The 17069-nt window shown below is 47.9% G+C and overlaps 1 protein-coding gene and 1 long non-coding RNA gene across 4 annotated transcripts in view; one reads left to right on the top strand and one right to left on the bottom strand.

Annotated features, from left to right (window-relative positions):
* Positions 1–17069, bottom strand: part of TBX2 (T-box transcription factor 2) — a 17741-nt gene continuing 672 nt past the window's right edge. The window contains exons 1-8 of one of the 3 annotated variants that reach the window (XM_005298801.5): positions 15860–16009; positions 14748–15690; positions 13058–13325; positions 9320–9466; positions 7203–7279; positions 6773–6942; positions 4312–4871; positions 1–1816 (exon numbers count right to left, since the gene is read on the bottom strand). In XM_005298801.5, coding sequence (XP_005298858.2) covers positions 1370–1816; positions 4312–4871; positions 6773–6942; positions 7203–7279; positions 9320–9466; positions 13058–13325; positions 14748–15112 — 2034 coding nt within the window. In that variant the 5' untranslated portion in view covers positions 15113–15690; positions 15860–16009 and the 3' untranslated portion in view covers positions 1–1369. Of the gene's footprint in view, positions 1817–4311; positions 4872–6772; positions 6943–7202; positions 7280–9319; positions 9467–13057; positions 13326–14747; positions 15691–15859; positions 16010–17069 lie in introns of those variants that run through there. The other 2 variants (XM_042857893.2, XM_042857894.2) reach the window with 2 other exon arrangements.
* Positions 16483–17069, top strand: part of LOC112058689 (uncharacterized) — an 18864-nt gene continuing 18277 nt past the window's right edge. Inside the window, exon 1 of the long non-coding RNA XR_002887826.3 lies at positions 16483–16748. This is a non-coding gene — a long non-coding RNA (uncharacterized LOC112058689). The remainder of the gene's footprint in view (positions 16749–17069) is intronic.

Raw genomic sequence — 17069 nt, forward strand, 5'->3', positions numbered from 1 at the left:
TTCTTAGAATATTTTTTATTGAAAGATGTGAGAGAATTCATCAAAAAATGAACAGATAGATACCCGAATAACCAGCACATTTCAAATCCTGTATATTTTTATTTTAAAACAAATATAGCGCACAGTCCATGTGATATTTAAATTTATTATATTTCTTTTTTTGTTCTGGAGTGAAAAATAAAAACCTGAGGTTTATTCCTGCATTTCCTGTACCCCGCACTGTAAAGATATTTTCATTGGATTTTTTTTCCTTGTAAGAGTTCCTTAAAGAATTGAACTCTGATTTTAATGACTGAAAAGTGTATACTGATGGCACATGATTGTCCTAGAGAACAGGCGGGATAAACAACATTTTAAAACACAGTTAAAGAAACCAAGTTCTCCTTCAATCACAAAGAGCTAAATATTTTTTTCATTTACAATATATATGTTCATGTAAAATGAAAAAAAATTAAATGCGATGAGTTAAACTCTAAATATTATGTACACACCAATGTACAACTGAATAAATTAATACCAATTTGCATAATCTGGGATCCTTATAGCTTATTTACACAAATTTTCATTTATTTCATAAATATTTTTTTCTGGTACACAGGTAGATTCCAAAACCGCCATGTCACACTGCCTGTACCAGTTCTGCGTGTTGGTGGCCTTTGAAATCAGTGGTGGATGCAACAGAGCTGAAGACAGTTTATTTCCATTTTCCCCCTGACAAATCAGGTTACACACATGTTCATAGTCACTAGGCTCACCCAGAGTTATTATTTTCCTCTTAAAATTGTCTGTTTTAGGTGAGGGGGGGGGGTTGAAAGCATCTTCCTCCCTTCAGAAATCAGTCGCTACAGAAAACATCAGTCACCTTTCCCGCAGTCTCTTTAAGGGAATGACTGGTACATTCTTTCGCCATCCCGGAAATTGCGTGTGTTCTGGGTAATCCATTGATCAAGAAAGTTAGGCTGCAGATTGGAGTCCTTCTGCTTTTCCAGATGTATTTGGAGTCCAAACCAGTGGGACTGAGGAGGGGAGGGAAGGATACTTGCCATATTTTCTCCTGATTTGGGTTTAGGGAGGGGAGATCCTATCCATTATATTCTCCTGGGTCTGAGTGGAGAGTGGTGGGGAGGGAGGGAGGAATAGTCTCCCATAATTACCCCTGGCTACGGGATATTTTGCTTGCGGATCATTCACTTGGCCTCTGCTTTGTCTGGGTATCTGTATGGATCACACTTGTATCCCTGTCTTTAACTGCCTGTCCCCCTCCCCTTTTTTTCCCTTGTGTTTTTTTTTAAATAAATATTTATACTGTGCTGTACAAAATCCCAGTGCTTCTCAGCCCTTCGGGCTGGCGTGTTGGCAGCTCAGCCAGTCACTTGGGGGACTCCCTGCCGGGTGACACTTCCCTTTGGCTCTCCAAGCAACTGACCAGTCTCTGGATATTCTGCAGTTCATTGATGGAATCTTTCAGGGAGCTTTTGGGAGAGAGGGAGCCCCTCTGGCTGCTGGATTTGTGCAAAGGGAGGTCTGGGAGGGGGCTGGATTCCCTGCTGCTGCTGGGTTTGGAGCCTTCCGAGCCTGGGTTCAGGCTGGCGGGCAGACCGGTGGTCAGGAGGTTGGTGCTGGGTGGGATGGTGACGGGGATCTGGTACGGGCTGAAGCGCAGGCGAGGGCGGGTGCTGCTCAGGAAGGGGTTCCGGGACAGGGAGCTGGCCGCAGCCGCACTGGTCGCTGGCAGCGCTGAGGCGGCGGCGGCCGCAGCTGCCATGTAGGTGTACGGATAAGGGAAGAGTCCGCCAAAGGTGGGCATCGGAATTCCCTGCAAGAGAGAGACAAAGCAGGAGAGTTTTAAGAGCGCCTGGTGGTGGGAACTGGCCACATCGCAAGCTGAGGGGCAGGGGGAAGAATGCCAGGCAACCAGAAAATCCAGGTGAGCCACCCTGATATCTTTGAAATCAAGGGATTAGGAGAGAATCTACTGCCAAGGGAAGAGGCCAGGAGAGCAGACTCCAGGTGAAAGGGGTTGGCACCTGCGTCCAGTTTATTGGAAGGAAGCTGGGGACCAGGGATGGGGAACCAACCAATGCCCCAGAGAAAGGACGGCGGGCCTGGGACCAGGGCATTTCATCCCGGGGACCCAGGAGGAAATCGAAGTAGCCAAGCTCCTGTGTATCACTTCAAACGCAGAGCCCAAGAGACAGAGGCTTGTCTGTCAATTGTCTCTGCATTGGGTGAGCTTCTCTGTCCTCTGGGAGCATAAATGACCTTCCACCAGCAGCGCAAAATCAAGTCAAACTCATTAACTAATGGAAATGGAATATTTTCTTCCAACACGCTGACCCACCCAGCTCAGCACTGTCCATCCCTCTGGGGCAAGAGAGATGCCACAAATTTGTGCCTCCTCTCTACTAATAAATATATGCCACATATCAGATCCTGCACCCTTTTATTCCGAATTTCCCACTGGAACAATGCACCCCGTATGCAGCAAAAGAGATTTAAACATCAGGGAACCGTGAAAGGAATCAACCTCCTGAAACAGTCCAGGGCACAGAAGCAATGCCCTCTTAATTAGGCTGGGGCACTGCTCGAGGAATAGGTAGGGATGAAGGTAACCTGTTGAGTTCGGAAAGGGTCTTGTAAGAAATGGGGAGAGGATCAGACCTGATAAATAGAAATAAAGTTCACTAGCACGTCTGCTGGGCAGCCTGAAACCACTACCACAGACACGCCTGTTGAAAGCTAGAGCAATACACCACAATAAGCCTTGAACAGGTCTCCACTAGGACATAAAAAAGCAACATCTTCCCTCTCTGCTCCAGCCTGTCGCCCAGGTCTGTGCATCCTCACACAAGTTTAATCACATTAAGACACATAGTTAAGGAGGATCGATAAATTAGACGGTTTAAATGACATCTTGGTGTAGTTGGGTTGGGACACACACACACACACACACACACACACACACATTCTGAAGATGGCACAACCCTAGTTTTGGCCAATGGAAATAGGCAGGATCTTTCTCCCATTGAAGTCAGTGGGCAGAATCGGGCCCTTTCCACTTACTAGACATGCTCCTTATGGGCCCCTCTGATTTGGGGGGACATAATGAGCCTTGAACGCAGCTACCCCCTCTAGCACTGATCCTTACAGGCTCCAGGAGCGCCAGCCTGTTGGGTTTGACTCAGGATTCGCCCTGGCGCTGAGCACCCTGTTCAAAGCTAGGGACAGGCACAGAAGTGAATAGGCGTGGCCATAATTCCCATGTATCTCCTGTTTGCATTAGCAACAAGCAAGCTGCTGGAAAGTAATAACGACTGTACCCGGTCTGGAAGGTTCGCCCGGGTTCGCCTGGTAAAGCTCTATAGGAATGGAAGGTCAGTCCTGGCTTCTGCACATTCCACACACTCACACTCAAGGAGAGACTGGAGCTAGACACGTTTTATTCTGTATCAATTCAATACCCCTGTAACTGGGGTTTTTAAAACGGGGTCAGGGCCGAGCATCTCCGCGGGCTGATTTGTTACCCTTCAGATCTGGCTGCCTCTAAACGAATTAAAGTGTTACAGGACCAAAGGGAGGAGGATATAAGCAATTATTGGCCGGAGACAAATGTCACGGATAGAAATAAAGGGACCCTGGGGTGGGGAGCTGAATAGCATTGCTCCTGCAGAAGAAAGCAGGCGGTAATGCCGCTATCAGGCACTCGGTTTCCCCTGTCTCCCGGATGGGTTGATTGATTTTGTGCTGGCTAGGGAACCGCACCGAATTGCTCTCCGGATAGCCCGATCCGAAACGTGACCCTGCTTCAACCCGCCGCATTTCTCCGGCCAGTGAAACAGCCGAGGGGTATTTGAAGCAAGCAACGTGGTATCCGATTCAATCAGCGAAGGGGACTGGGATAGTGACCGGTAACAACCCAGCCTCCCGCTGCCCGGGGAGCCAGGAGAGGGGGGAGGGGGGAATGGGATGGCCTGGGGACACAATGAAAGAGCCATTGTTTTCCATTGCGAGTGATGCAGCCAGCCCAGAGGTGCTGGGCTCTGTCCTGGCACGAATTCAGCCGTGCGGGGACCCCGGGCCCCGGACCCCCCCAATTCTAAGCAGGCGATGGGGGGGGGTAAGAAGAGAAAGAAGGGGGATTAACTAGGGCAATGAAGGGGGGAATTAAAGCAGATGCGGGATAAGGGGGTGAAATGGGGGGTACATTCGTGGGGAGGGTAAAGGGAAGGGAGTAAATCGGGGTCCGGGTTGAGTATGAGGGAGGGGGGGAACCGCGGCTTGTCCCAGCCCCTTCCGGCGAGCCCCGCTTACCTGAGAGGCCAGCATGTGCTGGGAGAGGTGGAAGGGGAAGGGGGTGGTGGTCCCGGCCGCCCCCTGAGTCGAAGCCAGGGCTCCGTTCTCCAGGCCCCCGCCGGCCACCGAGGCCAGCAAGTGTCCCATGCCCATGGCGGAGAAGGCCCCCGGGGCCATGGCGAACTGCCCCGGGTGCAGGAAGAGGGGCTGCCCGGCGCCCAGCGGGTTGAAGAACTGTTGCCCGTGCAGGCCGGAGAGCGCCAGGCTCTGCAGGTGACCGGCGCTCAGGTGCGGGGGACTGTCCGTCTGCACCATCAGGGGGGCGAAGGACTCTTTGCTCAGCCCGCCGCCCTCCGCCTCCTTCTTGGAGGCATCCGGCTCTTTCCGCCGCCCCTCGGGCTTGTCCTTCTCCAGCCCCTTGGGCTTCTCCGGGCTGGGTCGCTCCCGGCTGCGCTCCTCCGGCAGCCGCGGGCTGCTGCGCGGGCTGGCCTCCTCCGGGCCGGGGCTGGGTCCGCGGGCCGGCCGCTCCTCGGGCAGCTTCTCCAGCTCCGGGTCGCTCTCCGGGCAGGATTTCTCCTCTGCAAGGAAAGGGGGGTGGGGGTGAAACGCGGGCCCATCCCGTGCCCCGGGGGGCTCGCACAGCGGGGGGACAACGGGAATCCCCCCCACGGCCTTCTGCTGCAATCAGCAGCCCCGGTGCAGGCTGCCCTGCTGCCCAAATCCCTTCTCCCCCCTTGTATCACACACCCATAGCAACCTGCCTTCCCCAGCCGGCCCTGTCTGCCTGGCTCTATTTAAACTCAGCAATCAACTGGGGGAGGAGGGGTGCTACTAAAATCTCCACCGTTTGGGGGGAAAAAACTGGTTATTCATTGAAGAAATTCAATCTATTTTTCGTGTGGGGGGGGAGAGAATTAGACCTTTATAAACTGGTAATTGTGAGGCACAGGGGATTAGCACCGCTTTGCCAAACAGGAAGAACATATTTGCTAAGGGCACCAAAATATATGACAGCATCCTATCAATTAGCTTCATCTTCACCCTGGTCTGCCTAGCTCATGACGTGCTCCGCGGGTTCAAACAAAGCAAAAGCCGTCGAGAAAGGAAGGAGTATGTGCAGTATTGGAAAATAATTGATTTATTTATTGTATAGCTAGATTAAGTGTAAATGCACCTTATGGACCGATTAGAAAGGGAGGGGGTTGTTCAGATTAAATCACCATGAAATAAGTATGTCATGATCTGTTCTGAAAAAGCACTGATCAAAATACACATCATTGTGTAGAGGGAAAATAGTGAATTGAACCATATTTCGCAACAGAATAGCTCATGCATACAAGCATCTCTGTAGTCTGAGGTAGCAAAGATCCCATCTCGGCAGGTAACTTCACACATCCGGATTTAAATAATATCGGACTAGTTGTGATTCAGAGAGCAAAAAGTTTGAGGCAGCTTAAGTTAAATTCCTTAGTTTGAGGTATATATTCATTGCTGGTTTAATGGATTTAGCTGAAAAGCTCTTAAGAGGGCCAGGTGTGTCATAAGCCCTGGTATTAGGTAAATAATATTTCTGCAATTTCATTAATTTTTGCAAGCCAAAGAGGCAGGCCTAAAATAGAGGAAAAGGATTTTTTTTTAAAAAGCAGCAAATCCACTGACACTGTGTCAGTGCCAAACATGGTGGCTGAAAACTACAATGAGAGAGCTGCTGAGTTTTATTTCCATTTACTAGATGTGAGCCTCCAAGTTCTCTCCTCTTAAAAAATAGGGATTGTTGTGGAGGGGAGTTTAATTTACCTTTTGCAACCAGAGAAACGCTCCAGAAAGGAGTTCTGGAAGCCAGTAAGGCTTATGTAACATCATAATTACGTTTATGCAGCCTGTTGTTTACACAAATTTACAACAGGAAAATGTTAGAAGCTGTAAATAAGGTTTGCATCCCCCCTCCTCAGCTACATTTCTTCAGTGGTAACATTTGGTTCTGTTGTACTGATCAGCCTCTCTACCTCCTTCTCCTTTGGGTTGTGCACATTTTTCTTCCCACTGGTCTGAACCCCGAATTTGCAATGAGTTGGCAATGGGATAGAATTCACTCCAGCCTGTTTTTAATCTGTATTTAAAAGTGGCAGCTATATCATTGCCGAATGAGGAGCCAAGACATACCTGAAATCCGACTCCTCAGGAAAGTTACTTAAATTACAATTTTTTAATCTATTCTTTTCTTCCTCATCTTCCCATTTGGATTTGACTTACAAATACCTCTCAGTTCTAGTGGGTGGAAAAAAGTAATTTTCCAGTTAACAACCTTGGGATCTGAGTTACACCTCTGTTAATTCGAAGCCATTCCTAGGAAGGCTTTAGGATGTAAATCAGATTCGAGTCTGATGATTTTTGTTCAGAGAAGGCAAGAGAGAAAAATCACCGCTTTCCTTTTTTAACAGACGTTCATGCTGAGTTCTGGAGTGAACTGTCTAATTACCTCTGCTGCTGCGGTTTAGTCTCAGGGGACTAGGGGCTGTACCCAATGGGGAGTGAAGTGTATCGCGCACTGGGGCAGGATCACACGAGGAAGCATCGGATTCGCCCCCATCTCGGTCAGGTTTGCACTGCTCCTCATACATCCGCAGGGAGGGGAGAGTGAGCTGTTTCCTTCAAAAAGAACAAGCCATTACTAAACATTATCTCTGTGGTGCATCCCAATAGATACACTCATGGTTCCACCTTGTTAATGGGGATAGGGGAAGGTGGAATCGCTTTACAACACCCGTTGTAAATATTACTTTGGGCTAAACTAAATCCCCACTGAAATCTCTCAAGTAACTTTTGGATATCAAAAACAAAGGGAAGGAAGAAGGAAATATCCATGTTACCACGAGACTAAAACATTCTAGCTCGGATAACAATTGTACCTCTTTTCTCGCCTTCCATTCCCGGTATCTCTGAATCCTTTTGCAAATGGGTTATTATCGATTTTAAGCTGGGTGATCTGAAAACAACAACAACAATAAACTGTGTAAGTTATCCTAGAGACAAGGTTTTATGCAGAAAGGGTTAAAATATTCTCTTTCTCTCTCTCTCTCTCTCTCACACACACACACACACATTTTTGGACTGTGTGGAAATTCATGTAAAATTGCCCTTTAAAACAGCAACGATGAGACAAATATTAGTCATTAAAAAGTGATGGGAAATAAAAATAAAGAGCAACCTTGTAGCTTGGTCGCTTGACCTGTGCTAACCTCCAAAGTTCAACGGTGCAGAATGTCAGTGTCCTATTTAGGTTCTGTTTCAAACGGTTTGAAACACACACAATCCCCGGTTTAACACACCGCATGCGTTATTAAAAATGATGCTGAGGTTTGGCCTGAATTATTAATAGAGTTTTAATGATAGGAAGTTATTTTTCACGGCCCCCTGGAGGGAAGATGGCGACTAAACATTGCTGTGTTGGTTAAAAGCTATTCTTATCTCTCCCAGAGACTAACTTATGGTGCTGGCGACATGAGGGCATTCAATAATTCATGCTTTTGAAATATGTCCCCTCGATGGTTGCTTTAAAAATGCATGTTTGATCTGCTCCACATTATTTCTGTAAAAACAAATTGCTTAATCCCCCTTTTACTTCCCAGCTTTTCCACCAAGCCGGTTTTATTTTGTGCCAATATAGACAGTGGGGAAGAGGCAGTGCATACCTAGCAAAGCAGGTATAATAGATCTGTCCCTTTCCAGCCCTAAACTGCCCCTCACTCCACTCATCCATCTCCCTTAAACTGCACTGATCAGAAATCCCGCCCCAAAGCAGGGTTTTAGTCTGAAGAGATGAGTAGTCAGTGACAGCTGGCTATACACCCTCCTAGCTTACAGACCTGCAGAGAGTGAGTGAGTGAGTGAGTGAGTGTGTGTGTGTGTGTGTGTGTGTGTGTGTGTGTGTGTGTGTGTGTGTGTGTGTGTGTGTGTGTGTGTGTGTGTGTGTGTGTGTGTGTAGCCCATCAGAAAGACCCAGGCTGGAACAAGTGCTGAGTTGCGTTGCGGTAGCTTGCGGCGATGCTGCAGCCTAAGTGTTCTTTAATCGATTGTGACTCTTTGCCATAAACTTTACGAGGGAAACAAGCCCACCAGGACCCTCAGACAGACCTGTCAATTAACATCAGCAGCCAGGAGTGGAGGTGCCGGTCAGCTTTTGGGTGGGGGTGTGTGAAACCTCTTGGGGGGGGGGGGGGAGGCACTAAAACCGGTCAGGTCTGCAGAACAAAACCCAGCTAAAGCACCACGAGAATCACAGATTTCCCGCCCATCTCCAAAGCTTTGCTTGCTGTTCTCCGGCACCCCCACCCCCCCAAGTGAAAGGCTAACCCTGGTTAATCTTGAAAGCTATTGAATTAGCCTATCTTCTTGGTCATTTTACTGTGCTCCTCACCAAAAGCTGCCTTTAGAGGTAATTCCCTCCAAACGCGCCTCATGCTTCAGCATTTCTATCTCCTTAGTATCTGAAAGCTACTGAGCAAAAATGTCCGGCCCCCGTGCCAAAGAACCAAAAAGAAAAGAAAAGAAAAAACAGGCTCCCGGGAGGGGGAAAGTGGGGTACTGCCTCCTCATGTGGGGGCACCTGTCTGAAATCTCTCCCTTCGCTCCCACTCCCCCAAGCGCTGCCCCTCGACTTGTCTTAAGCCCAAGCAGCATGTTTCATCCGGCTGGCTCAGGCAGAATCAGAAAACACACACACACAATTAACTCTCTGCTTTGATTTTTATCTCCCCCGAGTTAGCAAACTCGATTTCCAAATAGTTGGACTCTTTAAAACTAACAACCGCGAGCGAAACAGGCTAATATTAGTAGGTGGCAGCAGAACAGGAGACTTATAAGGGCATCGGAGTCCTTGTCCAGTTCCCATTGCTTGGATTCCTCCCCGGGGGACCGATCCTGATCCCATCCTGAAGTCAGGGATTTCAGGGGAAGCAGGATCGGATCCCTACATCTGCTCAAGAAGAAAAGGTTCATTTAAAAAAAAAAACCCTCGTCCCCTTACCTTGTCGTTCTGATATGCGGTGACTGCTATGAAGTCTGTTTCAGGGAACACATACGTCCGGAAGGTGCTGTAGGGAAGCTTTAGGATGTCATTGGCTCGCACTATATGGAACCTGGGCTGGTACTTGTGCATGGAGTTCAATATGGTCTGTGGGTTAGGAAATGAGCGAATGACTGAAATCGAGCAAATACAAACCAATCTCCCCTGTAGAATTCCTAGACTCAGAGCCTGCTATCAAATATTAAGCAGGATTCCCCCATTCATACCAAAAGGAGGGTTTTTTCCCCCCTCTTATAATAAGTCATTTTTTACAATCTGGCCTCTACTGATCAGGTCACTTGGAAGAAAAAGGCTTGTTGAAATTTCTTTGTAAATGCTCTTTAAAAATGCAGGCTGATGACTATAATGATAAGGAGGGAAAATATCTCTCCCCAGATTGTTACAATCCTGAGAATGAAGGGAGAGCCCAGCTCCATTGCATATTTTCTAGCAATCTATATCTATATAAAATTATCACACACGACGCAGAAGTGGGTTATCTCACCGCAGTTGACTGCCACAGAAAAATATGTTCCCAAGTAAGCTACTGGAATAGTGAAAGGATTGTTTCACGCCACGATCCACGTGGATTTTATGTTTTAGATGAACAGATATTACAGATGAACAAGCATTTGCTCCCTAATCAGGTGTCTGAAACTGTCGCCAGCAGTCAAAGCAATTCTGTATTCCTTATTTTTTTAATTTTAGAGCATTTGGAAATATTTCTAAACCAGAACCACAATTTGAAAGAAGAGTCAAATACACATTTTAATTAGCTTAAATTGCTCTGAAAAAGAACACAATTGTTGCGAATTCTAAATTCCTTTTCTCTCCCCTTTCAAATCATACAACTGAAATATTTTCTTGCCTGTTCTCGATGTAATAATTCGGTAACCTGATGTGTTCAGGATTAAATGCAATATTACCGAAACAAAATTGTTGCTGGCTGGTGAATTCTTAATTATTGTAAAATACTATTGCCCAAGTGGCTAAATAATTGTCACTTCATTTTGCTGTAGAAGGCAATTAAAAAAAAACTATTTTAACCCCAAAATAGTCACCTGCTGGTGACCTGTCAGATCAATATTATATCGATGTAAGCTAGACGGGATTTATAAAGGAAATGGTGCAAAAATTCCCATTCAGGCTGTAAATCTGCATTCCTTTAAAAAAAATTCATCCCTTCCATGACCAGATGGCACAGACTAAACCCTGATCTTTCCGATTTAATACACGCGGCCTTTTGAGAACAACACACACCAAAAATATTGAATTGATGAAGAGGAACCGTTCAAAATGTTAGATCCCACTAGCTTTCCTTGAATAATAAAAAGCTATTTCTAATACTCTCTTGCTATTGATTTACACATTGCATTCTCGAAACAGCGCGATGTATTATCGAACGGGCCAGTTCTTTTCCTATCTAGACAAAGTAATCTCCTCACCTGAGAGATTTTTCATGCCTTCTATTGCCCATATTGCTGTTGGGTGCAGCCCCCACCCACCCTTGAGTGGGCGCTGACTGCCTGTGGCATGGATTGACTGACAAACCACCATCTCCAAATCCCAGTTAATTACCATATCAAAAACATAGGACGATGAACTTTCTCTTTATCGCCCCAAATGCTTGGCCAAAGGCTAAAGACAGCTTGTTTGTGAGCTCTGATTCCCTCCCTTCGCGCCCCCCTTCACCGGGCATTAATGGAAGAATAAACATCTCTCTCCCTAGTTCAGACCCGCTCTATGCTGTGGATATTTGCAAATTGCTAAGACACTTCGATTTTTTGTTCACTAGGCGAGGAAGATGATCAATAAAAAAATAAATAGGGACGTTTGATAGACTTTAAAAAAATCCTTCTCTGCAAGGAGACTTCTGCTTCCTGGAATAACAAAATAAGCTTTCCATACTCCCAGTGAAACTAAGACAGGTGGGTCACTTCAGCCATCTACCAGCTGAAATATACCAAGACCGGTTTTAACCAAGATCCCCGAGATACTGAATTTTGCAGCTGACACCCAGCCTTGCCCATATGCGGGCTGGCATCTCCTTCAGTTGCACCTGTAGAGAGCATGGCTTCTTGGTGTGCTCCCCACTCTACCCTGTTGCCCTCAGACACCTCTTACCTTGCATTTAAAGGGAGGAGATTCTGCAGCCAAAACCAAACCAAACAACAAACCTTATGAAATGACCCTCTATTTTCCTTTATTGCTCCACCAAAAAGTCAAGTGATCAAACAGGTCATTCAGGACTTGCCCATTCACACTGAAATCCTCTCAGAGATCACAGTCTCCCCCATCTCATTTCGGCAACTGTATTTAATCCCAAAACATTTTTACAGATGTAACCCCCCCCCCCCCCCCACACACACACACACTTTCTCACACACACCGTCCCAATCTTTCCCAGGTTCTGGTGACTGGTCTGCCAAGTAGATTGCCCTGTACTCCTGCAGTTACAAATGTTAGAGCAATTATGCAATTACCTGAGTTTCTAATTATTACACTTTAGGCAATCTCCTAGCAATTCCAGCTCACGTTTAAATTCAGGAGGGTTTACAGTGAGTGAGGACTGGCAGGATCAGGCCCAGTGAAGGAAACTGATCTGGCATATTTTAAAGGAGGAAAATGAGTAGTGCATTGGCAGTCACCCGCGAGACTCAAACATGAAGCAAATGGTGTAAGGATTTAAACCCACAATGCCATGTTCTTAAGCGTTCTTCCTTCCAAACCTGATTTAAAAAAAAAAAGTTTTCCACTTATTGTTATGGCGCAGAGCCTGTATCTCCCTGCTCCCCACTGTTTAATGGATTTTACTACATGGTTTTCAATAACTCACCCTGGAATTGAAATAGGGAATATGTCAGGGTCCTCTCCAAATTACAAACCCCATGACATCTAGAACGTGCAACCACTTCCATTCACCCTCCGCCCAACCTTAGACATTTGAGGCGGTTAAGTTAGCATGTGCCTACACCATGTGTCTGAAATTCGCAATTCATACTGACTCAAAGGCCCAAGTGAACATGTTAGGGGGGGGTGTACACACACACACACACACACACATAATCGACAAGGCGATTAATCTTAATTAAGAGTGATGGATCCCATGCATTTTAAGGCCCGCTATGTGTGTTATGAATTAAAATGTCGTGATAAGAGCTGGTGATTTACTATTTACAGATGATAAGCGCACATTCAAACTGCGCTGTCTGCTGGGGGAAATATGTTGCCTATTTCTAACGGGGGCAGTTAGATTCATGGCACAAGCACCCATGTTTTCCTCCGTTTTGGTAATAGGTGGGTTCTTCTGGGTCTATTTTTAGCGAGTACATAGGAACCTCGTAAACGACAGTACCTGACGACTAAGTTCCCAGAATTTTGACGCTTGTTGGTTTTTTCAAACAAACCCCGGTGATCAGGAGATGTCTTTTGAAATGTGCCCACCAGAGCTATGTTTGTTTCCCTTTGCTCCTTGGTGAAGATAGCAGCTGTTCGGGTTTTTTTTTAAACAATCCATGTATTAAGATGCAGTTTCTGTCTCCCCCATGCCTAGCTTTCCTTCTGTCCTTCAGATGCACAAACACACAACACTTAACGGGCAGCTAGCGAGACATTGGTGGCAATGCAAAAAAACTTCCTGCACCATCACAGCCCGCACGACAAATGACCCCCACAATCGCTTGTCGAGGTGATACTTACAAATCCGTGCTTGTCCGAGATGTTGTTAGTGAGCTTGAGTTTGTGAAAGGCAACAGGTTTCGCCATCCACTGCTCCCCTGTAGCAGGGCTGTCCGGGTGGATGTACATACGCTTGGGCATCTCGGGATCCGCCTTCCCGGCTACCATCCAGCGAGAATTGTGGAATTTATACCGGCAATCATCCGCAGCCACTATATCCATTAATAAAATGTACTTGGCCTTCTTGTCCAGGCCGTTCACACGCACTTTAAACGGGGGGAACATTCTCCTAAGGGAATAAAAGACAATAGGAGAAAGAGAATAGTTTCGTATTAAAAATAATCCGAGGCACTATAGAGTGGGCTCGCTTTTGTTACAAAATATGAAAAGAAAAGAAGCAAAAGGGGGGTGTCTGAGACCTATTCAACCGCAGGCTGCGGGCACTGCGGACCCCCAGCCCTGTCTCTCTCTCTGGGTTTGCATCCAGCGTGTGCCCACTGCTAAGTACACGGGAAATGTGCATTAGAGCCATGTTGTTACATTGTAAAGTCTAGACCCTGGGCCTCCGCTTTCAAAACGAAGTGCATTTTTAAAAATCAACTCACACCGAACTAGCAATTCGGAACAGGTCTGTGGTCTCAGAACTACTATGCAAATCAAACCTTCTTGTAGAGATTAAATCCTGGTCCAGGTCCGAATTCTACGTCCTGGGCTCTTTTGCGTTTTGCCATGTTTTTAAAAAGTGCACACACTGGGTTTGTCTCCCCCCCCCCCCTTTAATCTAACCAGCCGCTTCTTTACATTTCGCTTCATTCGCATGACAGAAAACGAGCAAAAAGGTCGAAATCTCAGCGTGGATTTCTCAGGAAATTGAGACTAGAGATAAAATTTCTTTCTTGATACATGTTAAAGCAATTTCCTTCCCCTAAAAAAACCCAACCCAAATATTTTCACGGAGCAAATTTCTAATCATTTGCGAGAACAATACCAACGCTGAATTTATAAATATCCTACATGTAAAATAAAAGAGAGCTCATGCAAAGAAAAAGATTAAAGCCAGAGATACCTGGAGTGGGTGGGTGACTGGGGAGATGGGCTATTGCAAACCTATTTTTTTAATGATTATTTTTCAAAAGGGCTGTTAATATTTAAATACAGGTATATGGAGGGGGAAAAGCCAACTCTCCATATTGGTCAGTCATGCAGTGAAGAAAGTGCTGGAGCTCTACATATACCAAATCGTTTCCATTTTACGATATTAAACAAGTACAAGCTACACCAATTTAATCTGAGGTCAAGGTGTTAATTACTGCACACACGTTTAATTTGGAATCTGGCTTCTTTCTTTTACAAAATGAAAGTGGGGGAGAAAATCCACAAAGTCCAAACCATCCACTAGCCCTCTATTTCTTATTTGTATTTCATTCACCGAATCAGATTTTCCCATCAGCAGCTTCCTCCCACCCTCGGGGGAAAAAAAAAACATTGGTAAATAAATCAAAATAAAAAAAGAAAGAAAAATCCCCAATCCGGTTTGCGGGCCCCTGAATCAGTGAAACCGACTCATCCTGAATGTGCATTCTTGTAAAAATTATCTAAGTCACAGGTGCAAGGAGGGGGTGGAAGAATGGGGGGGGGGTTGTATCACTTTTAGTGGCCCTTGTGCAGCTACCAAGCGGGGTGTGTGTGTGTGTGGGGGGGGTGTTCATACCTTCCTGACTTGGTGATCACCATCTCTGTCCCCAACTTGTGAAACTGGTCCCAAAGCTCTTTGGCTTCCAGAGTCACTTTGGGGTCGTCCTCGACCTCCTCCTCCGGTTCCAGGCTCTTGAGAGATCGCAGATGGGCTGCCTGGTGATGGTGCCCCAGGGCCGAGACGTGCAGACCAGCTTCTGCGGCTCCAGCCAAAGTAGGATCCGGGATGGGTTTAGCCAGCGCCGCCGGAGGCAGAGCCAGAGCCGGGAAAAAAGACGGCTGGGCGGCCGCTAGGAAAGCTGACATGGGGAAATCGGCTGGTCTGGGAGCGTGGAACGGGTGATAAGCCATTGCAGTCCCTGTGAAGGCTGGATCTCTCATCGGTGCATCCACAAAGCCAGGAGAAAAGAGGGGACCCCTGGCCCTGGTTTTGGCCCAGCGAGCTCCTTCCAAGTCTCTGGAGGAGGAAAAGGCAGAGCTGGGTCAGAACAGCTCCCGGCGGCGGACACTCCCCGGTGGCAGTTGGAGATAGTGGTAGCTCCTGATATTTTTTTTTGTTGTCGTTGCAGCGAGGCGAGCGGGCGCTGGGCGCAGTAAAGTCCTTCGCCGGACTAAAATAGAAACAAAAGCCGAACCGCGGCTGTGCCCAGGAACCACGCGGGGCTTTCAAAGGGCTCCCCACCGCAGCGAGTCTGGGGGGAGCGGCCACCACGGCGCCCCCGGAGAGTCAGGAAGGCGTGCGATCCGGATCCGCCTCTGGCCAGGCTGCGCCGGGCGAAAGGACCCGGAGTGGAATGGTTAGATCTTGTCCTGATCTCTGTAAAACTGTGACTATCTCACATGTCCTTCCTGCGCTGATCCCCTCGCTAATGAGCCAAGCCCCCTTGATTGCTGATTTTACGCGTTTCAGACCAATTGTGGATCTCCATAGGCGTGGTTTTGACAGCTCCGGCCAAGATCTGGGGTAAGGGGGGAGGGAAGGGAAGGGAAAGGAGGGAGGGAGGAAAGGAAGAAAAAAAAGAAGGTGTCGGAAGCACCGGCAGTAAGAAAACATGTCAACAGAATAAAATATTAACCAATGACAGAGAAAAGTGCTCGAAATCCCACCCCCAGCTCCTTTCCGCATACCGGGTCAGCGCTGAATTTGCTGCCGGCGGGGAGCGCTTCGCAGGCGGGGAACTGCTGACAGAGGCACCGGGGCAGCCCGGAGAGTCGTGTGGAAACCTCAGGAGAGACAAGAGCTAGCCCACATCAGAAGTGCAAAGCAGAGCGCGCGCGCGCGCGCACACACACTCTCACACACACACACACACACCAGCTTCGCCTGGGCGGGAGTAGGGCAGGAGTTGCACAGATGAACAAGTCCTAGATGTGGCGCGGGGGGATATTCCGTGTAAATGCGCCGTAGGCATCTACAAGCGGGAGTGTGCCCGTGTGTTTTTTGTGTGCACCGAGAGGGCGGTGTGCGCATACCTCTGTGCTAAGATAGTGTGGGTGCATATACGCCTGTGTGTGCTAGCAAGTTGTGTGTACAATGAGAGAGAAATCTGAAAGCCCCCAATACAATGCTGTGATCAAACTGTATTGATTTAACGTGCCTTGCAAAGGGCGCGCTGGCTGCGTACTCTAAAGTGGCTTTTGACTAGCAGTTCAAAGCCCGGACTCTTCTTTGCAACCCCCTAATTTTATAAGAAGTAGAGGGGAGAAGGGGGAGGGGGAAGATAAACTCTATGACTCCAGCCCTACGCCAGATACTGGACACTGAATCTAGGTGGGGCCCACCACCGCGCGCGGTGCCTGCCAATCGATGCAACTGCGAAACGTTCCTGGACCGTAGCAGACCGCGAAGGGCGTCAGAGCAGGCAACGGCGAGGCACGGGGAGGCTTGAACTATTTGGGGGCGGCCGCGCGGCGCATCGCCGTTTTAAATCCCTGGCCGAGGTCACTGGCGGCGGGGTTGGCCAGGCAGCGTTCAGCGGGGGATGGAGCTCCAGAATCACACGCCAAGCGCCCCGGGGTGAGTGCTGGCCCGCCTGGACCGCGGCACCGCGTTCATTGCTTCCCCACTGCACCGGGGGGGTTGTTTTGCAACTCGCTGGGTTTTCTGGGGAAGTGACACTGGGGGGAAGGCGCTGCTTTGTGCCTGGGGATGCGGCTGACGAGGATCAAACTTTGAAGGGGACCCAGGCAGTTCTGGGGGAGTCAGCCAGGCGGAGGGAGGGGGGGTTGCGATCTCAAGGCTCCGTCTGCTGTTTCTCCTAGCGATGTGGGTGGGGGGAATGGCAAAGCCGCCAGCAGGAGAGGTTGGGTTGATAACAGAGGGAATTTAGGGTGCTGC

This window comes from Chrysemys picta, chromosome 19, assembly GCF_011386835.1.
Source record: "Chrysemys picta bellii isolate R12L10 chromosome 19, ASM1138683v2, whole genome shotgun sequence".
Lineage (NCBI taxonomy): Eukaryota > Metazoa > Chordata > Testudines > Emydidae > Chrysemys > Chrysemys picta.